We start from the raw sequence: 20,109 nt of genomic DNA, 5'->3' as shown, positions 1-20,109 counted from the left end.
AGCTATTTTAGAGGATAGGACAAGAGGAGGTAGTCTCCCAGCTGTTAAATGATGAACAGGAGTCAGCCAGAGGAAGAGGGCGAGGGGTGGTGGGAGAAAGCCTCCTAAACAGCATGAACAGCAAGCTCCTGGGAAGGATGCGCATGAAAAGAGAATGGCCTAAAAAATCTGGCAAAACTATTCAAGGAACAACCCAGAATACAAAATAACAACAAAAACCAAACCTTTCAAACATAAAGATTTTCACTATATCATTACTCATAATATAGTGGAATATTAAGAAATCTATTTTAATAAAAGAGACTTGGTTAAATTATATGTGGTACATCCACAATATAGAATTTTGTAGCCATTTAAAATAATGCTTACAAAGCATTTTTATTCTTTTTTTAAAATTGTTGTTCAAGTACAGTTGTCTCCATTTTCCACCACCCCATTCCTCCCCACCTTAGCCATTCCACCTCTCACCCCCTGATCCCACCCCTCCTTGGTTTTGTACACGTGTCCTTTATACATGTTCCTGAAAACCTTCCCCCCTTTCCCTCCCCCATTACCCCCTCCCAACTGCCCTCTGGTTACTGTCTATTTGTTCTTAATTTCAAAGTTTCTGGTTATATTTTCCTTGCTTATTTGTTTTGTTGATTAGGTTCCACTTATAGGTGAGATCATATGGCATTTGTCTTTCACCACCTGGCTTATTTCACTTAGCATAAAGTGTTAGAGAGAGTGTGGAGAAAAGGGAACCTTAGTGCACTATTGGTGGGAATGCAGACTGGTGCAGCCACTGTGAAAAACAGTGTGGAATTTCCTCAGAAAACTAAAAATGGATCTGCCTTTTGACCTGGCAATTCCACTGCTGGGATTATACCCTAAGAGCCAATCCAAAAGAACTTATGCACCCCAATGTTCATAGTAGCACAATATACAATAGCCAAATGCTGGAAGCAACCTAATTGCCCATCAGTAAATGAGTGGATCAAAAAACTATGGTACATTTACACAATAAAATATTACATAGCAGAAAGAAGGAAGGAGCTCCTACCCTTTGCAATGGCATGGATGGAAATGGAGAACATTATACAAAGTATTTTTTTAATATTAAAAATGGTTATGTTAAAATGTTAAATGAGAAAGGCAGGATATGTAATTGCATGTCCTACATGACCACAAGCATGTTAAAGATGTGTGTGTGGTTAAATGGAAAGAGACAGGTTAAAATATTAATAGGACTGCCTTTGGATAGTGAGATTAGGTGGTTTTTATGTATATGCTATCTTATAGCACTATGGTTAGTCTGGAGATAAAATTAAAAATATGAAAATAATAATACCTTTCCTCTTAATGATAGTATAATTGATCCTGAAGAAAAAAAGGTGAATTTATGTAACATATAAAAACAATTGTGACAAGTAGTTGGCACAATATAAAGAAGATATTAAATTTTCAAAAACTGAAGTATGTGGCTACAGAAACAACATCCATATTGTATGCCAACAGGACAACACTAGAAATACATTGAGGAATTTAAAGACTAATCCTGGTGAGAGGTTTTATTTGAAGTTTGTAGGTCTGAGCCCTACTGGAAGCCAAACATCAGCAATACTAACAGGCACAGACCCTCTATACTGCAACTGTTACCTCCCAACACCTTTGAAGTATAGTTAAAACTGAACTGCATGACAAAAAGATAGCTCTTTAGCTCAGTGTGGAGAAAACAGACTATTCAGTTAATGTGTTGGGAACATCCAGATAAAAAGCTGGAAAATAAAGTTGAATCTCTACTTCACTCTTTACATCAAAATTAATTCCTGTAGATCAAATTCTTAAATGTGAAAAACGAAACCATAAGAAGAAATTTTTTAAAGAATTATAGAGAGGTGAAGGCCCTTCTAATATGACATAAACCCAGAAGTAATAAAATAAATTCAGAAAAAATATTTGTAGTTCATATCACAGGCAAAAAGTCTGCTTTCGTGATATATAAAGCTCTCCTACAAATCAGTAAGAAAATACTAACAACTCAATGAAAAAGTAGAAAAAATACAACTCAATCCCATGAAAAGATGTTCAAGTTTATTCATAAGAAAAACATGAAATTAACCCACAAATTTTCACCTATAAAATGGAAAGAATTCATGAAATGTAATAACACACTCTCATACATTGATGGTAAATTGAAAATTGGTAAACATTTATGAGAAAAATGTGCCATCCTCAATCAAAATTACAAATATGAGGTCTTTAATCTAGAAATGCTACCTCTAACAATTTCTCCTTCATATACTTTACTGTATCTAAAGTAATCTATGTATAAGGTTTTTCATTGTACCATTGTTTATGAGAGCAAAGACAGAATGTCCGTCACTATCAGACTACTAAGTAGATATTTTTTAAGTGAGGCAGATATTTATGTTCAGATATAAAACACCTCTAAGATATATGGTTAATTGGAAAAAGCAAAGTGTATAGCCTACTATGATTTGTGTTAATAATAGCGAGCTATTCAGATGACAGATGTAGATAGGTTTGTGCTTGCATATGTTCAGAATATTTCTTGAAGGCTAACCATAAAGTACTAATAGTGCTCCTCAGAGGCACACTTGATAGCTGTAAGTTCGGGTTGAGAGAGAGAGAAACTTTCTACTGCAATGCACCTTTGTACCCTTTGAATTTTATCTTATAAATATGTATTAGCTAATCAAAATAAATTGAATTTTAAAACAAATTCCCTGCTCAAAGCAAATCCTTTGCTCTTCTCCGATACTCCTGTATTTTTTCTTGTTCTTTCATTGTACTTGCATATTAATATCACCTATAAAACAATGAGCAACTGGAGGTCTGCAACTTGGTCTCCATCGAGTTTCCATCTCCATCACCTAGCACAGTGCCTTACAGATGAAAAGAGACTTTAAAAAATTGTGATGTCTTGAAGAGTGGTGGAGACCTTTTCCTTGGAAGGAAGCCTGGCCACCTTCACACAGGGCCTCACAGGGCAGCTGAGTAGGGCTGCAAGGCTCTAAGAACATCTACCCACCAATCCTGGGATTCTACCTTTAAGAAAAGGAAGGGTGAGAGAGAGACAGACAGAAACAGGGAGACAAAGAGAGTTTAAAACTGAAACTCAGCTATATTCTATAGCTAATTCAGCTGATTTCATCTGAGCATAGGTACACGGAGCACTTCTTAGGCGAAGACCTAAAGGGTAGCCCACATTTTTATTAGCAATAATCTCTGCCACCTTCCAATTTGCTACAGATTTAAGACCACATAATCATCCTCTACGTCACCGAATGAAGGGAGAAGAGGGGGAAAGAGGCTAAGAGGTTCTAAATCCCTTCTAACACTTGCTTCTTCCTTCTCAGCAAGATTAGAGCCGTCAACAGCTGTCTGCATTTCTGTTCAGACCCAGCATCCTGGGCTGGGCTGGGCTGGGCTGCCCAGAGCCTGAAGCCAGGCCATTCTGAGGGTCTGGGACCCTCGGTCTGCAGTCTTCTGTAAGACAATGCAGAGCACATGATCCATCCTCCTAGCAGCAGTGAGCAGGCCAGGGGCCCTACATTAGCCAGGAGGGAAAAGCAAGGGGTCCGCTTCCCACAGCCATGCTGAAACACAGCGAGCGGAGGAGGTCTTGGAGCTACAAGCCATGGAATACGCCCGAGTGTGATGAGGCACCCAATTCAGGGAACAGCCAACACCGCAGGAGCATCTGCTCCTTGGGGGCCCAGTCAGTCTCCCAGGCCAGCATCCCACCGTGGACGGAGGGCAACTATAACTACTACTTGGAGGAGGATGAGGATGGGGAGGAGGAGGAGCAGTGGAAAGACAATCTGGCGGAGGAGGACCAGCAGCCAGAGGAGGCCACCACCACCCAGACAGAAGTCCTTACAGACAGCTCAACGCTGAACGTGAACGTGGGTGGGCAGAGCTACCGCCTGCACTACACAGAGCTGGCCTGCCACCCCAAGACGCGCCTGGGCCGCCTGGCTACCTCCACCAGCCGCAGCCTCCAGCTGGGCCTCTGCGACGACTACGAGGAGCAGACAAACGAATACTTCTTCGACCGTGACCCGGCCATCTTCCAGCTTATCTACAACTTCTACATGTCTGGGGTGCTGCTGGTCCGTGATGAGCTGTGCCCGCGCAGCTTCCTGGAGGAGCTGGGCTACTGGGGTGTGCGGCTCAAGTACACGCCCCGCTGCTGCCGCATCTGCTTCGAGGAGCGGCGTGATGAGCTGAGTGAGCAGCTTAAGATCCAGCGTGAATTGCGTGCCCAGGCGCAGGCTGAAGAGGCAGAGGAGCTCTTCCGAGACATGCGCTTCTATGGGCCGCAGAGACAACGCCTCTGGAACCTCATGGAGAAGCCTTTCTCGTCGGTGGCTGCCAAGGCCATCGGGGTGGCCTCCAGCCTCTTTGTGCTCATCTCCATCGTGGCACTGGCACTCAACACGGTGGAGGAGATGCACCAACAGGCAGAGCAGGGCGGCCGGTGGCCCATCCTGGAGCATGTGGAGATGCTGTGCATTGCCTTCTTCACGCTGGAGTTCCTGCTGCGCTTGGCCTCCACACCCGACCTGCGGCGCTTTGCGCGCAGCGCCCTCAACCTAGTGGACCTGGTAGCCATCTTGCCGCTCTACCTACAGCTGCTACTGGAGTGCTTCATGAATGAGGACCAGCAACGTGGCAAGGGCTCCTCCAGGGAGCATGACCTTGAGACTGTGGGCAGGGTGGGCCAGGTGCTGCGCATCATGCGCCTAATGCGCATCTTCCGCATCCTTAAGCTGGCACGACACTCCACTGGGCTGCGTGCCTTCGGCTTCACACTGCGCCAGTGCTACCAGCAGGTGGGTTGCCTGCTACTCTTTATCACCATGGGCATCTTTGCCTTCTCAGCTGCCGTCCACTCTGTGGAGCATGATATGCCTGGCACCAACTTCACCAGCATCCCCCATGCCTGGTGGTGGGCCGCGGTGAGTACCATGACCTTGGGCTTTCCAACATCTTCCCCAGCCTTCCCATTCTTTGGTTATCAGCTGTCTGTCTTTATCCCCCTGATCTTTCCCTTGTCTTGGGTGAGGACCACCCCACTGCTGCCTCCAGCTAACAGAAACAGAGGTGGATGGTAGAGTGTTGGAGAGAAAGAGACACTGCAGTCCAGGAAGTAACTGAATTTGACTTGATCCTAGGAATCTCCAAATCTAGATCTAGTTTTAAGATCCATAGCAGGGAGATTTTAAGGAGGATTCATGGTTGATGTATGCGGGAAGCATCCTCATCATCATTCTTGTTGTTAATTGCCATTCATTGAACATCTATTATCCTAAGTAGTTTAATATAACTTTATCTTAACCCTGTAAGGTGGTTATGATCACTATTTCTATTTAAAACAGGACACATTTGGGGTGGTTTCCTTTTTCTTTCTTTCTTTTTTTTTTTTGTAAGGAAACTGTATATTCATTTAGTAGGGGAAATAGACTTGGCTGAACACTGTCAACTCTAACTGGGGTCTCACTGGTTCCAGCTAAATCTGAGTGTGTAAAGAAGCATCTAAAAGTGACACATGCTCCAATGTCACTGGAATTCTTTCAAGATCTGGTATTATTGCGTTTTATAGAAGGAGGTACTGTGGTGCAGAGAGTTTGAGTGCAGAAACACAGCTAAATCCAGAGTGAGGACTGAAGCCCAAGCCTGTCCAAGCGCAAAGTCCATGTCGTTTCCACACCCTAGCGCTTCCTCTTTCATTCTTTAGTTCTTCTGCAGTCCTTGAACAGTTCATACACTAGCTATTTTTGTCATTGCTTTCTTTAGCATTTGTCTTTTTGTAACAATTTATACCATTTACTCACATACCTGTATTTCTGGGATGCTTAACTAAATGCTTGGAAAATCCCTGAATCCCTGGAAGAGCTGATTGGATCTTCTTAGGTCAATGAATAAGCTGACATATACACATTGGAAAGCACTAGGTGTGTGGTTTCTGTATGTTCTTAAGTAGATTATTGTAATGCCTTTAAAGACCTTAAGCAAATATGACAAGTTTTCTCCATCTTAGAAAGTCAGTATTTTCAACATTAACATTGGGTAGGTCGGAGCCCAAAGTCTCAGGTGAACATTCGAACCACCCCAGGGCTACTAACAATGTAGTTTGATAGGATGGAGATTTCTATTTCAGTTCTAGTATCAGATCTGGTCATAATGAACTTTGACCCTAAATAATGAGCTGTGAAACCTCACACCCTCACTCCCCATCCTGTTTCCTTACATCTCTGAAAGGGGAGGATGTAGAGCTCTGCAGTTCACTGAGGCTTTCTTCCTCCCCTGGAAAGTGAGTGCTCACATGCACGACAGGATCTGTGAGCTTTCTTCAGTGAAGGGATGACGTTAGATTCTTGCAAACAAACTAGCCAAATGCCACTCCTCTGATCATATTCCACATGACAAAAGGTCATCTCCATAGTAGATAAACTGTGTGTACAGATGGAGTGATGGAGGATAATTTGTCCCCAGCAAGTGACATTTACCTTGGAGGTGAGTAAAGTAGGAAGGGAAAAGAGCAAATACACATGATGATGATATAATTCAAGTTGCAGAGAGTCAGGTTTCCATCTATTTTTATGTCTTAGGAGATTAGCCCATATGGGCTGCACCCAGTAGACTCTTTAATGCTATAATTTTAACCCACAAAACTTCTTTTACCTTTTGTATATTAATGCAAACATTTTTATTTAAAAATTGCTTCTAACACTGGATTTTTCTTTTTAAAAAATTTCCTGAAGTGATTGCCCATTGATCCCATTTAATTTCTTGATCAGCTTAATATACAAAGGTGTTTAACCAACAAATTATCCCTTTTTTATATTAGCTGAAATTATTTTACTCAATACCAGCGTTTTCCATAAATTTCACAGCAAAAATTTAACCAATGTTCAGGTTTGATCTGCAATAAATTTTACCAATTATTACTTTTACTACTATGTGTTTTCTTTTGTGGCCTTTCTATCAGGAACTGTTTTCATAGTACCAATTTCATATACCGATTTCAAAATTGGTATATTTCAACCTTGCCATTTCCTAACTTAACCTTTATCAATGGCCTTTGTCCATCTTATACTTTGAGAATTATTTATAGTATTAAAAATCATTAAGACTTAGATAAAAGACTGATAATATATATTTATTTCTAAACTAATCTATAAGAACAATTACCCTTGAGCATTTGAGGACTACTCTATTCCCTAGGACTGATGTTTTATTAACCCAGTTCTTATTACTTATGCTAACATTATAACATCTTGTTTCCTTATATAGATATAAAGCAAAAAGATGCAAAATATTAGAGCCAGTTCCTTATATTACCCACAAAAATCCATCTCATTCATTCACTGAGCAAGAATTTTTTGAGCACCTCCAGGGTTCCTAGTATTCTAAGCACTAGAGATACTGAGGGATAGAAAAAAGAAAAGGTGAGGTTCTTTCCCCCATGGAGTTTATGTTCTAATGGAGAAAGATAATTATTTCAGATATTTGTGTGTCTTGTATCGGATAATAGGATTGAGAGTGACTTGGGTGACAGAATCTACCCTCTTGGAGAAGATGACATTTAGGTAAAGTTTGAACAATGAGAAGAAACTCATATAAATACAAATGACTAAAAAACATGAGAAGCTAAGAAGTGGAATCCTAGAAGTAATGGATACAATAGTCTTCAAGATTTTATATACAATTTTTGAGCATATACCCATGACCAATGTGTGTTTAGTGATTCATAAATTCTAAGTTCAGCTGGTTTCCACTAGGAGGTTCTTCTCATTTGGACTCATACTATTCCAGCTGGGTGACAGCTGGGATGAAGGAGGAAACTAGGCTATGTATCTGTCATTCTCCAGCAGACATGTATCCATGGCCATGGCTAAGGACAAGAGAGAATGCAAGCCCAACCATGCAAGCACTGTAAGCTTTCCTTCAATGTCATTTGCTCAACCTATTGTCCAAAGCAAGTCACAAGGCCAAACTCAGAGTCAGAGGGCAAGCAGGGCAGGTTAGCCCACCCACTCTAGGGAAGCACTGTAAAGTTATATGGCAAAGAGCTTGGATACAGGAAGGTATAAAGAATTAGTTCCAGTAGCACAATCATTCTATTGGAGTAAGAAATTCCTGCTCAGATATATTACACACATCAGAAAATGTACCCTTCAGAAATTCTGAACATGAGGTTAAGGATAATAGGACTGGTATTTTCTTCCACCACCCCAGTGCTGTATCACCCACATCAGATTCTCTAATACTTTCTTCCGTGTCTTTAGTGCTTTCAGATCACCCCGAATTTGACTTGCTTTTAATAATCTTCCCTCTCTCTATACCAAGGATCCTGCAACATTCCTCTGTTCAACTTGGGGTTTTAAGAGGGATACAATCAATGTCATTACTGTGATTCTCCTACAGCTGCAGAATTCCCTCCTGGACACTTGTGTCTGCAGATGCTCGTGCATTAGGATATAAAATAGACCCATCCTACTCATCTGTCAAATGGTGGTTATTTGTGAGTACTAATGTAATAGGAAACATATGTAAAATGCTAGACTGTAGTACATCCACAATAAATAGAAGCTACCATATCTGACTAGTTAATCGTCTTTATCACATGGAAGCAATAACCTTTGCTTCCAGATTCATTTGAGGGAAAATAAAACTGAAGTGATTCCTTCTCTACTGGGGAAAGAAAAAGACTGTGGGACATACAAAAGGGTCAGCTGTTCTATCTTGGGAGAGCTTCTCAGCATCCAGATAAATAGATCCATGCTTGGAGCAGCTCCAGCCATGCTGGGGCTCTGAGGGTTGCCTGGGTGTGGAAAATGCATGGCCCCACCCGACAAGTACAATTAACTCTGTGATGAAGCTGTAATCATTGTCTCCAGTGTGGCTATGTTTTTACGGAGAAAAGGGCAATTGGCTGTTCAGCAAACCATTTCCTTCTGAGCGTTCCAGAGCGAGTTAGAGCAGTAGAAACTAAACAGGAAATGATGTCATGAACTTATTCCTTCAAAATGTGACAAAAACTCTTCAAAAAGAAAATTCATCTCCAGCTGAGGCATCTGATAATTGTGCCCCAGAGACCTTGCTTCTATCCTTGTTTTCCTAAAGTATGATATCATTTCCTTGCAAATAAGTGGTACTTATGAGATCACTGAGATACATTTTATATTATTTTATTTTTACACACAAGACTGCATGCTTTGAGGGGACCCATTTAGAAGGTGAATCAGTCAAGTTATACTGAGGAAAAGAGAAAACATTTTGGGTGTTTTAAACAGAGGAGATTTGATACAGGGAAATAGATATATAGGTATAAGAAGGCTGGAAGCAAAAAGGGGAGACTGAGATAACCTAAAGATTGGTAAATGTAGGAAACATCTGCTGGCCCTAGAACTGGAGGAACGAGAAGGAGAAGAGAGAGGTACCAACACAGGAGTACAGAGGCAGAGCCTCCAGGTGGCTGTGACAGGGACCCCTAAGGTGAGGCTGGTGCTGAGCACTGAAAGATGCCTGAGCCATAAATATCTGCTGTTACTGGAGGAGGAGGACCCTGATCTCCTCATCACACCTTCCAGTCTCCCAACAGTGTCTCTCCTGGTCAGAACACACCAGAAGACAGCAGGCAAAGGAATTCAGGAAATGTAGTTTGCAGACTCCCATTTGCAGAATTATAAAACAAAGTACAGAAGGGTGTCAGGCATGGGACCGAGAAACAACAGGTAGATGTCTGACCCAGAAGGCATTACAGTTCTCCCAGCTCCTTCAGAACTAGTGCAGGAGCTGTAGGCAGCCAAAGGCTATTAGGCACTTTTATGACTTTTGATCTCAGACTCCTGATTCGGGGGTAGTCCCCTTCTGTCTTTGTGTGCTCCTCCTGTTGACCATTAGGACTTGAGTGGGATGTGACAGAGTTGCAGAGGGCGAGCAGGGAGAAGTGCTAGGTAGGTGGAAGATGCAGAGGGTATCATGTTGTTCTGGACTTTTCTGTGGGTAGATGACTAGGTCCCAACCTTACTTTAGCTTTTGCACACCCCTCCTTGTTGTACAATTTACGCAATGTAAAAACTGTACTATATGGGTGAGCTGGCTGTTCTCCTCAAGGTGGTCACCCATGACTTGATTCTAACATTGCTTTTGCTGATCAAAACATTCTTTGAATTCCACTGAGGAATTATCTTCAGAGTCGGTGACATGTCCATTTGCTTCTTCGTAATGGTGCTCAATCTTTACCTTTTTGAGGGTAGATTCAATATTTTAAAGTAGTCAAGACCCAGTAGACTCAGAGATAGAGAGCAGGCTGTCAGCTGTCGGGGAGGGAGGAGGGGTGAAGGGATTGAGCAAGAAAAGCAAAAGAGAAAAAACTCGTGGACATAGACAATAGTGTGATTGCTGGGGGAACAGGGTGGGGGCAGTGGAAGAGGGTACAGGGGGATGATTGGTGGTGGACGGAGACTTGACTTGAGGTGGTGAGCACACAACACTGTGTACAGATGATGTGTTGTGGAATCGTGCACCTGAAACCTGCATAATGTTGTTAACCAGTATATTGAGGTTTGCAATAAATTCAATAAAAAGGAAAAAATGAAAATAAAATAATAAAGTAATCAAGACTCTAAAGTTTAAGATTGGCATCTAAAGTTAACCCTCTAGGTATAATAATCTCTAGTAGGGACATCAGATAATTGTGCCCTAATATGTCCAACAAGATCACTTGTTTCAAGGTCATAACACTGAATCTGTGCAGACTATAATCAAAAGGAGGAATTCCTAAAATATTTGTAGCAACAGCATCATGGATGGGTTAAGTGTAGTGTTTGAAGCTGACCCCTTTGAAGGACTGAGGTATGTAGTAATTTTAGCCAGAAAATGTTAGTCTTTACCTCTTCAATTTTTTTTGGAAAAACTAGAAGGGGTGGTTAGTTATTTTTGAAAAGTCAATTTTATTTCTGGGGATCATAATTCTAAAATACATGAATTACTGGCTAGTGATATATGCCTAGTTCATTATGAAGTAAACAAGCATTCCTTGTTGAGGGAGAAATTCAAGTATAGCCATTCTCAACATTTTTGGGAGAAAAATTGGATGCTTATCCTCCTGGTAATATTTAGCAGGCCATGATTTGCTGATTAGAGGGTAAACTGCTAGAGGAAGGTCACATTCTTGTGTTGGGACCCAGGGAAAATATGTAAGTTGTTGATGGAATGGTAAATTTCCCGTGTACGGAATGGCTGAGCCAGCTGGGGGTTGTTTTTTAGAGGGGGTTGGGCTTTTTTGTTTATTTTTATTTTGTGGGTTTTTTTCCAGGATATTATGATGGATTGTAGAAATTTTGGTCACATTTCCAAACTGAACATGTCCTAATGTGAGAATTCACTCTGCATATTCAGATGAGTTAGTCTGGGACCATTCACTTTTAATGCTGATCCAGGGAGAATGGTTTGGCCTGTGGCACATGGAGAAAAAGTTCCCTAAAGCCAAAAAATCCTGAGTTCCTCTTACAGCCAAGGAGCAAGCAGATCACTAGTTGAGTTAAATTATCCACAGAAACAACAATGCATAAATTAGCTATGCATTTTGAACAAATTCTTCAATACCAGCATACATGGCCTCCCTAGCAGAAGAGATCTCTTCTCTAAAATTAGAGATCCAAGATATATAAAAATATTTAGACCATATTATGCATATCAAATATTTAATCTTCCTTAAGCCAGTTCTCTTTGCTTTTAACTTTTCACTCAAAGTTCAGCCAAAAAAAAAAAAATGAAGCTGCATTTGGGAGTAAAGCAAGGCCAGTAAAAGGATTGAGCAGAAGCTTTAAAAAGGCACTTTGTCTTAATGATTGTATTTCCTCAGCATCCTAGCCTCCCCTTCCCCACCCCAATCCTGCACGCAGGAGGGGCTGGTTTACCTAAAACTCTGCTTTCATGGAAGCTTCTTGTTCTAAAACTACCCTTCTTGTCACTCACCCCTATTATGCAACTCCCTTCAGGCCTCCTCCAGGGAAAGGGGACTAAAACTAAACATACACAGGTGCAGCAATGTTGTTAGTGACATATGCTCTGTTCACACCCCTGGACAGACACCTGACCCCGGTGCTTTTTACTCTTGGTGTGGCCAGTGTCGAGAAACACACAGACACATGCAAACAGACTTGGAGACTGATCTACAATCTCACTTCATCACTGATCCAGAAGGCAGGAAATAGGGAGTCTGTCCTGGGGCCAGGTGTGCCCCTGCCACCCTCCCTCAGACAGCACCAGCAGGAGCCAGGGAGAAGCCTGTTTCCATAGCCTGCTGGTCTCAGAAGCATGAGAACTGGCACCCTGTGCCAGGCACTCCCAGTTCCCACAACAGCCCTGTGGGGTAGGCAGTGTTATTCTCCCCTCACTTTGAAAGTGGAAACAGAGGTAGAGAAAATTTAGGTGATTTGACCAAGTTGCACAGCTGAGAAGTAGATCCAGATCCACACAGCCTAGTGCCATACCTGTCTCCTTAACCTAGTTGGCACAGTGCTGCCTCTCTTAGATGCTTGCTTGTATACTTCCACCATGGGAAAGGTTGCCTGTCCCTCAGCCGGTCTCTCCCCAATGAGGGAGCAGTGAGAGGCAGTGGGTCACCTGCCCCAAAGGGCTGGATGGAGTTACTGTTCTTATCAACTCCACCACATTTGCCCAGCTGGCCCACGGCTCCATTGCATTCTAACTAATCAATCACACTCATATTAAGTTCTAACACTTTTTTTTTAAGTTTACATTTCTAAGCTAACGGCCATTTTGGAGCAGGGCAATGGGATTACTTCGCACATTTACTACCATCTGCTGGAAAGTTGTGACAACCACGGCAAAAACTGACAAGGCACACAGTGCCCCCTGGAGTTGTGTGATGCACAGCTTTTCAGCTGTAAGCAACAGCCCTGACTAATTCCACCAATAGTCTGGGGACTGAGGGGAGTCTTAGTACATGAGGCATAAAAAACAAGCCCCAAGAGGTTTTCCAGGGTTTTCTCTAGCTACCCTGACTGATAACTAGTTTTGTGGGTATTTGCGTGTTAAAGCAGAAGCTTGTTAACCTAAATAAATTTCTAATTAGTGGAATATAAAGCACTGTGACAAGAGTGATGGGAATTATTTCATGCAGGGTGAACATATCTTTGGTTGGTGATGTCTTAAAAATCAAGTCCCTTTGTAAAAATAACAAGAGTGTGTTTTTCCTTGCAATTAAAGCAGCTTTATGTAAAATATTTCTTCTGAACTACATAATAATTCTGAGAAGTGTACTTGTCTCCATTTTAAAGATGAAAAAAAGGACAACAGAGGAGGTTGTTTAATGCCTTTTGTGTGTGTGACACTGTGTTAAGTGCTTCAGTTTTTTACTTAGTCTTCAAAGGAGCCCTGAGAGTTAGATAATATTCTCCCTCCTGTTTCGGATGAAGGAGCCAAGGCTTAGAGACCCTGGATGTTTTGCCCAGGTCACTCTGCCGGGAAGGGTCAGAGTCAGGACTTAAAGAGGGTCTGACTGGTTCTAAGTCTGAGCTCTTTTCAGCACATATATTACATAGGCAAACCCAGGGTTCCCAGTCCTAAAGCTGGACCCAGCTGAGGGGAGGCAAAGACCAACATTTATCGAGCCATTTCTACACCAGGGACTTTACACATGGTGCTTTATATGCTCCTTACAACCCCCTGTCAAGTAGGTATTTTATGTAAGAAAATTCAGAAGTGAGAGTCGGAATTTAAATTCAAGTCTTCCACCTCTGAAGCCTGTGTTCTTCCCATGAGAGGGGTCCTGCAGGCAAACTTTCTGGTCCCTGAAACTGGCTTCACAGGCAGCTCTGACAGGACCCATGTGCACCTTCAGGAATACAAGCCACCTCCCTGCCTGTTCTCTCTCCCTTTCTTTTCCTCCCTCACAGTGCTAACAGTTCTGTCCTGCTTTCCTTCTTATACAGGTGAGCATCTCCACCGTGGGCTATGGAGACATGTACCCAGAGACTCACCTGGGCAGGCTTTTTGCCTTCCTCTGCATTGCTTTTGGGATCATCCTCAACGGGATGCCAATCTCCATCCTCTACAACAAATTCTCCGATTACTACAGCAAGCTCAAGGCTTATGAGTACACTGCCATACGAAGGGAAAGGGGAAAGGTGAACTTCATGCAGCGAGCCAGAAAGAAGGTGGCTGAGTGTTTGGCTAAAAGCAACTCACAGCCCACCGTAAGGCAAGAGAATTAATATTCCATAGGATGGGTGGCTGGTAGTTTCCCGTGGCCTTCCAGGCTTCCTTCTTCCTTTCTTTGTTGATCATCAGGATTGCCAGGGAAAGAACACGTGAGGCAGACATACACAAAGGGTACTCAGTGCACAGAGTTCTCCCTCATAGATGTTCATTTTCACCCAAACTCAGACTGCCGTACACTGTGCTGTGGGGAACTCTGACCTTCCCGGAGACATTGATATTGAAAGCTCCTTGAGAGGAACGGCATCTTAGATTTCTCTTGTTGTGTCTCATGGCTTCTCAAGAAATATTTTTGGACCTGAGTAGACTAGAGAAGGATTTTCTTGCATTGAAGAAAAGAAATTCTTAATTTCCCAGAGAGGAAGTGTTGCGGCAGGAGCTGTATGAGCTTCGTCATTGGACCCACCTCAGTCAGAAGCCCAGACCTACCTGCTATAGGGTTTGGGACAAGTTACTTTAACTGGCTGAGCCTCAGTTTCTTCAGCTGCAAAATGTAGGTAACAAGAACTGCCTGTAATATGAGCATGAGGAATGAAGATAACATTTATAAATGCTCAATAAATGGAAGCTGTTAACACTGCTTGAGTGGGTACTGTCTAGTAGGTTTTCTATCTAGATCAATGGTTCTCAGTCCAGGGAGATTTGGTTGTTGTCCACCCCCCAAGCCCCTGGAAATTTGTCACCTTCTAGAGATACTTTTGATGGTCAGTGTTGTGAGGAAGGATGAGGGGGCTCTAGCATCTAGTAGGTGGAGGCCTGGGATGTTGCTAAACGTGCACAGGAGAGCCCCATAGCAAGGAATTACATGGCCCAAAATACCAATAGAGCCGTTGAGAAGCCCTGGTCTAGACTTAACATGAGAGCCCCAGACTTGACCTGTGAAACATGTCAAGTGTGAAAGATATCACCTCCCTTGATAGGAGCCCCCACATATCCTCACCTCTCCAGGCTTCGTTTCCCTTCCCTTTCCTCAAAAAACCCCCCAAAACAAATAAAAAATCCCTGCCTTTGGGGGACTGTTCTGGGAAGAGCACTGAGCAAAGGGAATTAGATCAACATGGCCCTCCACTCTGGGCTCCGTCTGTGGGTCGGAAAGCCACTCCCCGCGGGTGCCGATCCTTTCTCTCCCCATCCTCTGTTCCTCCTAATTCCTCCCTTTTCCCATAGACTGTTGGAAATTGCAGGCTTGGAAAGGAAAGGCTCCTTTGAACTGAGCAAATATTGATTGCCCCAATAACTAGAACTTTCGCTGTGCTGACCATCAATTTGTCTCAGGGCGTGACTGGGCCTACACTTATGTTGTACAAACGAGTAATTATTTTGTGTGTTCTTACAATGACAGGCATTGTGGGTTGTACTTTGTAAGATGTAACTTTATTTCATCTTGATATATCCCTAAATTAGGTATTACTTTCCCTTTTTATTTATAAAGAAACTTTTTTTTTTTAAGTTAGGAAGAAACAGAAGCTCAGAGAGGTTAAGTAATTCAGCCAAGTTGACACAGCAGTAAATAGTGAGGCTGGGTTTCCAGCCCTGGTCAGTCCAATTCCTAAGGTCCTTGCTCTTAAATGTGGTTCTTAAATGGCATCAGCCTCACCTGAGGGCTGGTTAAACTCGAATTCCTGGGCCCACCCCCAGAGCCTCTGATTCAGCATGTCTGCATGACACAAGGATTTGTGTTTCTATGAACCACCAGGGGATGTTGCTACTGCTGCTGGTTCAGGGACCACATCCTGAGAGCCATAGGTCTAACACACTTCCCTCTGCCCCTCACACGGGGAGCTATGAATGTAAAGCTAGGGTATAGCAAGGAAACCTAGATCTAGATCTCCCTCCCTCTTACCCCTAAGTGCCCATCATCAGCTTAACTGGCATCTGAAGGGTGGACAAAAGCCCCATATTTATTGGAAGGTTGCTAGATAGAATACAGAATGCTCAAGTGAATTCAAATTCCAGATAAATAAATAATTTTTAGAAGTATGTCCCAATTATAGCATGGTGTATACTTCCACTAGAAAAAGATCTATTGTCTATCTGCAATTCCAATTTAACTGGGCATCCTATGTTTTCATTTGCTAAATCTGGCAACCCTGTACAATTGCTTCTGAGAGACAAAGGTTCCTCATATGGATGGAAATTACCCCCAAATCCTTAAACCCCTCCTAAATAGCAGGAACCTCCACCAAGGGGACTTCTCCTTCTCTTGCCAAATAACAGGGAGGAATGTTGAGTCAGGCTCCTTGCCAGCAAGAGTCACAAAAACAGAGTCACAGCAAGCAGGAGGTCAAAGCACAGCTTGTACAACCACCTGACCAGCTCAGTGCAGCAGCTGCCCCTTCCAGTCCACCTCCGGCCTTCCAGCTCCTTCTGAGGTCCCTAGGAGAGCGGTTAGTTGATGAAGTGCATCTGCTGGGGCTGTTAAGGACACAGGGGAGACGAAGGACCAGTGCCCACCAACTCCGCCTCTGCTTGAGGCCCAGAGAGAATGACCCTGAGCAGCCCAGCAAAAGAGGCTCCCTGAGAGAGAGCGGGGTTAGCCTGGGGGGCCGGCTGTAGGAGGTCTTGGTAAGGAAGATGAACTTTTCCAGGTCCCTGGGAGGGGATATGGTAAATGATAGCAGCCTCCTCCTCCCAATCTCAGTAGCCACATCTGTTTAAACAGCTGTACTCTGCCTCCCAAGAGAATAAGGCCAACAGACAGAAAGGAGGGAAAACAAAAAACCAAAATTCCATGAGCCCCATTGTGCACTAGGCACAGACCCAACATCACGCAATCCTTAAAAAGCCCTCTGAAGTAGGTTTCAAGATGGTCACTTACAGAGGATTAGCCACCTTGAACTTGACATGGTCTTTGGATTTGTATTTGAAACCTGGCTTGGTCATGTACTGTGAGGTTGAAGCATGTGAAATTGCCATTTTCATTAAGAACAGCTGAATATTGTCAATGTTATATAGAGTAATTTAATAGTGTGTGGTCACTGAATTTCTCTAAGCCTCAGTTTCTGCATCACTAAAATGGAAATAAAACCCTTAGCACATGGTAGGGCTCACGTTAAGAACTAAACACCTGTGGGCTGCCATTATCATAATTAATATTTTGCTGGCTGCACAGGAAAACCATACAAGCCAAGATAGAGTAACTTGTCATCAAGGAGAGGATTCTGTGGTGAAGACAGCTTTTGGGTCCTGTTTCCAGCCCCCAGACCATCCAGGGCCATGCACAAGGATCCAGGCCAGCCTGCCCAGTGGAGCTGGCTCTGGTGATGGAGACGTTATGCACTAATACGGTATAACCATGTGTGACAGTTGAGCAATTAAAATGTGGCTACTGAGATTCAGGAATTACATTTTTTAAAAGACTTATTTATTTACTTTTTAGAGACAGGAAAAAGGAGGTAGAAACATCAGTGTGCGAGAGATACATCAGTTGGTTGCCTCTCACACACCCCCAAATGGGGGCCTGGCCTGCAACCCTGGCATGTGCCATAACTGGGAATCGAACCAGTAATCTTTTGGTTCGCAGACCGGCACACTCAATCCACTGAGCCACACCAGCCAAGGCAGAAATTACATTTTTGAATTTTATTTAATTTTAATTAGTTTAATTTAAAGTTTAAGTGGCCACATGTGGCTTCAGGCTGCTGGGCTGGGAAATGCAGTTGGACTTTTTTCTGCCCTCATGGAGGCATCTGCTCTGCAGTCAGCAGGGCATCTTAAAATTTAAGAAAGGCATTAGATTAACACTCCAAAAAAAATGTTCCCAAAAGCTTCCAATTCCCTCCTCCAGGCTGATGCCTGACCCCCAAATCAAGATGAATGTGAACCCCACACATCAGTGCTCCCTCTTTCCTCCTTGTTCACCTGTGATGTGACACCTTTAAGTGCACGTGGTTCTACATGTGTACTCCATGTTATATGTCTACTCGTGGGTGCTAGGCCTTCTCTGTTTGTCCTTCTGGAGCCATTATTCACCCTGCTCTGCCCTGCTGCCTGGCCCAAGGGGTCTGTCTTCCATGTCTATACCACCCAGGCTCCCTTACCCTCTGACAGGCTGTCAGCAGAAAAGAGGAGAGACCATTCTGGGAACTGACCCCCACCCTCTCCCTGTGCAGCAGTAGCCTGGGCAGCAGCTAAGTTGCTGGGACCGTGGCTAGGTTGGGCAGCCTTCCTGATCAGCCACGACACTCACAGGTTCCAGTAACACCTGTCCTGCCTGTCATTCCCTCAGGCCTATGAGTGATAATGGTCCCTTGCATTGCTTGTCACTGATTATCTCATCCCTCTTATTAGTTCCCTTAATCCTGGCTGTCCCTCTGTAAATAGAATCCCAATTAAGATCCTTTCACATAACCCTTTTCAGTATTTCCCCCTGGGATTTTGAGTGCATCTTGTTTACCTTAAGAAAAATATATTGCTCATATTCCCCAAATCACCACTGAAATGATAAGGCATGTTTATCTGAGGATTCATGCCTCCCCAACATGTCACCCCAGACTGAGAAATACAGACCTTGGATTTATAGACACGGGGGGGGGGTTGCAATCAGCTCATAGATGATTGGTAGGGCAGTGATGATTGGCACCTTTAAGTTCCAATAAATGATTCACTATTCCTGTCAAAGTCTCTGCTGTTTTTAGGAGCAGTTTTCAATGACTCAATCTGTTGAGTGCCCTTTCACAGCCCCATTCCACACATATTAATGAATTTTCATGACTACATGATGGAACAGTATGCATGAAATGAGTTGGAATATATGCACCCAGGGACAGAAAGTACCCTCTGAGGACATCCAAAAATCATCTTGGCCAGTCTCCTACCTTCACTCCGGTAAGGTTTTATTAACCTTATTTTGTAAGTGATGCAACATACCTGGAGAAGTTAAAAATGTGCCTGGAAGTGATAAACATCTGTTTTCTGTGCTGCCACCCCCTTTACTATGCCCACAGCAGACATTCTTCATCAATCACATCACCCTCTGCCATTGGACGGCCTTCTCATTGTGGTTCCCCAGCAGCCAATGCAAATCTGTCAGAGTTGACACTCAAGACCTGTTTGCTGTCCTGGCACGTGCTCAGACTTAAAAAATAAGGAAGTGAAACTAGATATCAGTCTCTACAGCTTCCTACTACACTGTCCTTTTTGAAAGATTTCCCTGTAAATCCAGAACACCTGTGCAGACTATACCCATGCTATTCTTAATACCATTAAGCCTTTGTAATCAAACTTCCCTGAGCCTCAGTTTCTACATCATAACATGGAGATTATTAAAACCTCCTTGGGAAGATTAACTGATATATGAATGCAAAGTACTTGACATGATACCTATCACATAGATGCTCAGTTCATAGTATTTCTTATTACTCATTCTTAATGAATGTCAGTGAAATTCACCATGCCCTTCTGTGGTGCTCACTAGGATCCACGATTATTGGTGTGTCCACAGATATTTTCATTCTGCTGAATATAGATTGCATTTCTCCACTACATTCAAATTATACGTGGCCAAGTGGTTTGCCTTGGCCACACAAATGTGAATAAAAGAGACATGTATTACTTTTGGGCAGAATCATTTAATTGCTGCTTCTCTATATCAGTCCCCCTTTTTTCTGTTTTGGTGATTGTGGAAACAGGTGTCAAGATGGAGCATCCATCCTCCAATGGCTCTAAGTGACAGCGATGAGCAGAACCCCAGGCTGATCCACAGTGGGCATTTAGTCTAAGTGAGAAATACACCATTGTTAAGTAAAAACCCTGAATTTTTGGAGTTCTTTCTGCAGCCATAACCTAATCCATCTTGGTGAATATTTATTTTTGTATCAAGGTTCCAGAGAAGCTGATTCTCCA

At 43.0% G+C, this 20,109-nt stretch overlaps 1 protein-coding gene across 2 annotated transcripts; it reads left to right on the top strand.

Moving 5' to 3' along the window:
* The first annotated feature begins 2,705 nt into the window (after positions 1-2,705).
* KCNV2 (potassium voltage-gated channel modifier subfamily V member 2) lies at positions 2,706-15,239 on the top strand. Of its 2 annotated transcripts, none has more exons than XM_045840668.1 (2): positions 2,706-4,841; positions 13,980-15,239. In XM_045840668.1, exons 1-2 carry the CDS (start codon positions 3,600-3,602, stop codon positions 14,259-14,261), a joined length of 1,524 nt encoding a protein of 507 aa, XP_045696624.1. In that variant the 5' UTR covers positions 2,706-3,599; the 3' UTR covers positions 14,262-15,239. The 2 variants fall into 2 exon arrangements, with proteins under 2 accessions (XP_045696624.1, XP_045696623.1); XM_045840667.1 differs by having other exon boundaries at positions 2,706-4,967.
* Positions 15,240-20,109: the final 4,870 nt, after the last annotated feature.

Source organism: Phyllostomus hastatus, unplaced genomic scaffold (genome assembly GCF_019186645.2).
Source record: "Phyllostomus hastatus isolate PE091 unplaced genomic scaffold, TTU_PhHast_1.1 phas_contig_34, whole genome shotgun sequence".
Lineage (NCBI taxonomy): Eukaryota > Metazoa > Chordata > Mammalia > Chiroptera > Phyllostomidae > Phyllostomus > Phyllostomus hastatus.
This window is presented reverse-complemented; position numbering and strand designations above follow the sequence as displayed.

What these genes read in the sequence shown, in the direction of transcription:
- KCNV2 (XM_045840667.1), top strand. Translation starts at nt 3,600, where the DNA reads ATGCTGAAACACAGCGAGCGGAGGAGGTCTTGGAGCTACAAGCCATGG. An exon ending in ATGCCTGGTGGTGGGCCGCG is followed by an intron (nt 4,968 to 13,979) that starts GTGAGTACCATG and finishes CTTCTTATACAG; the next exon opens with GTGAGCATCTCCACCGTGGG.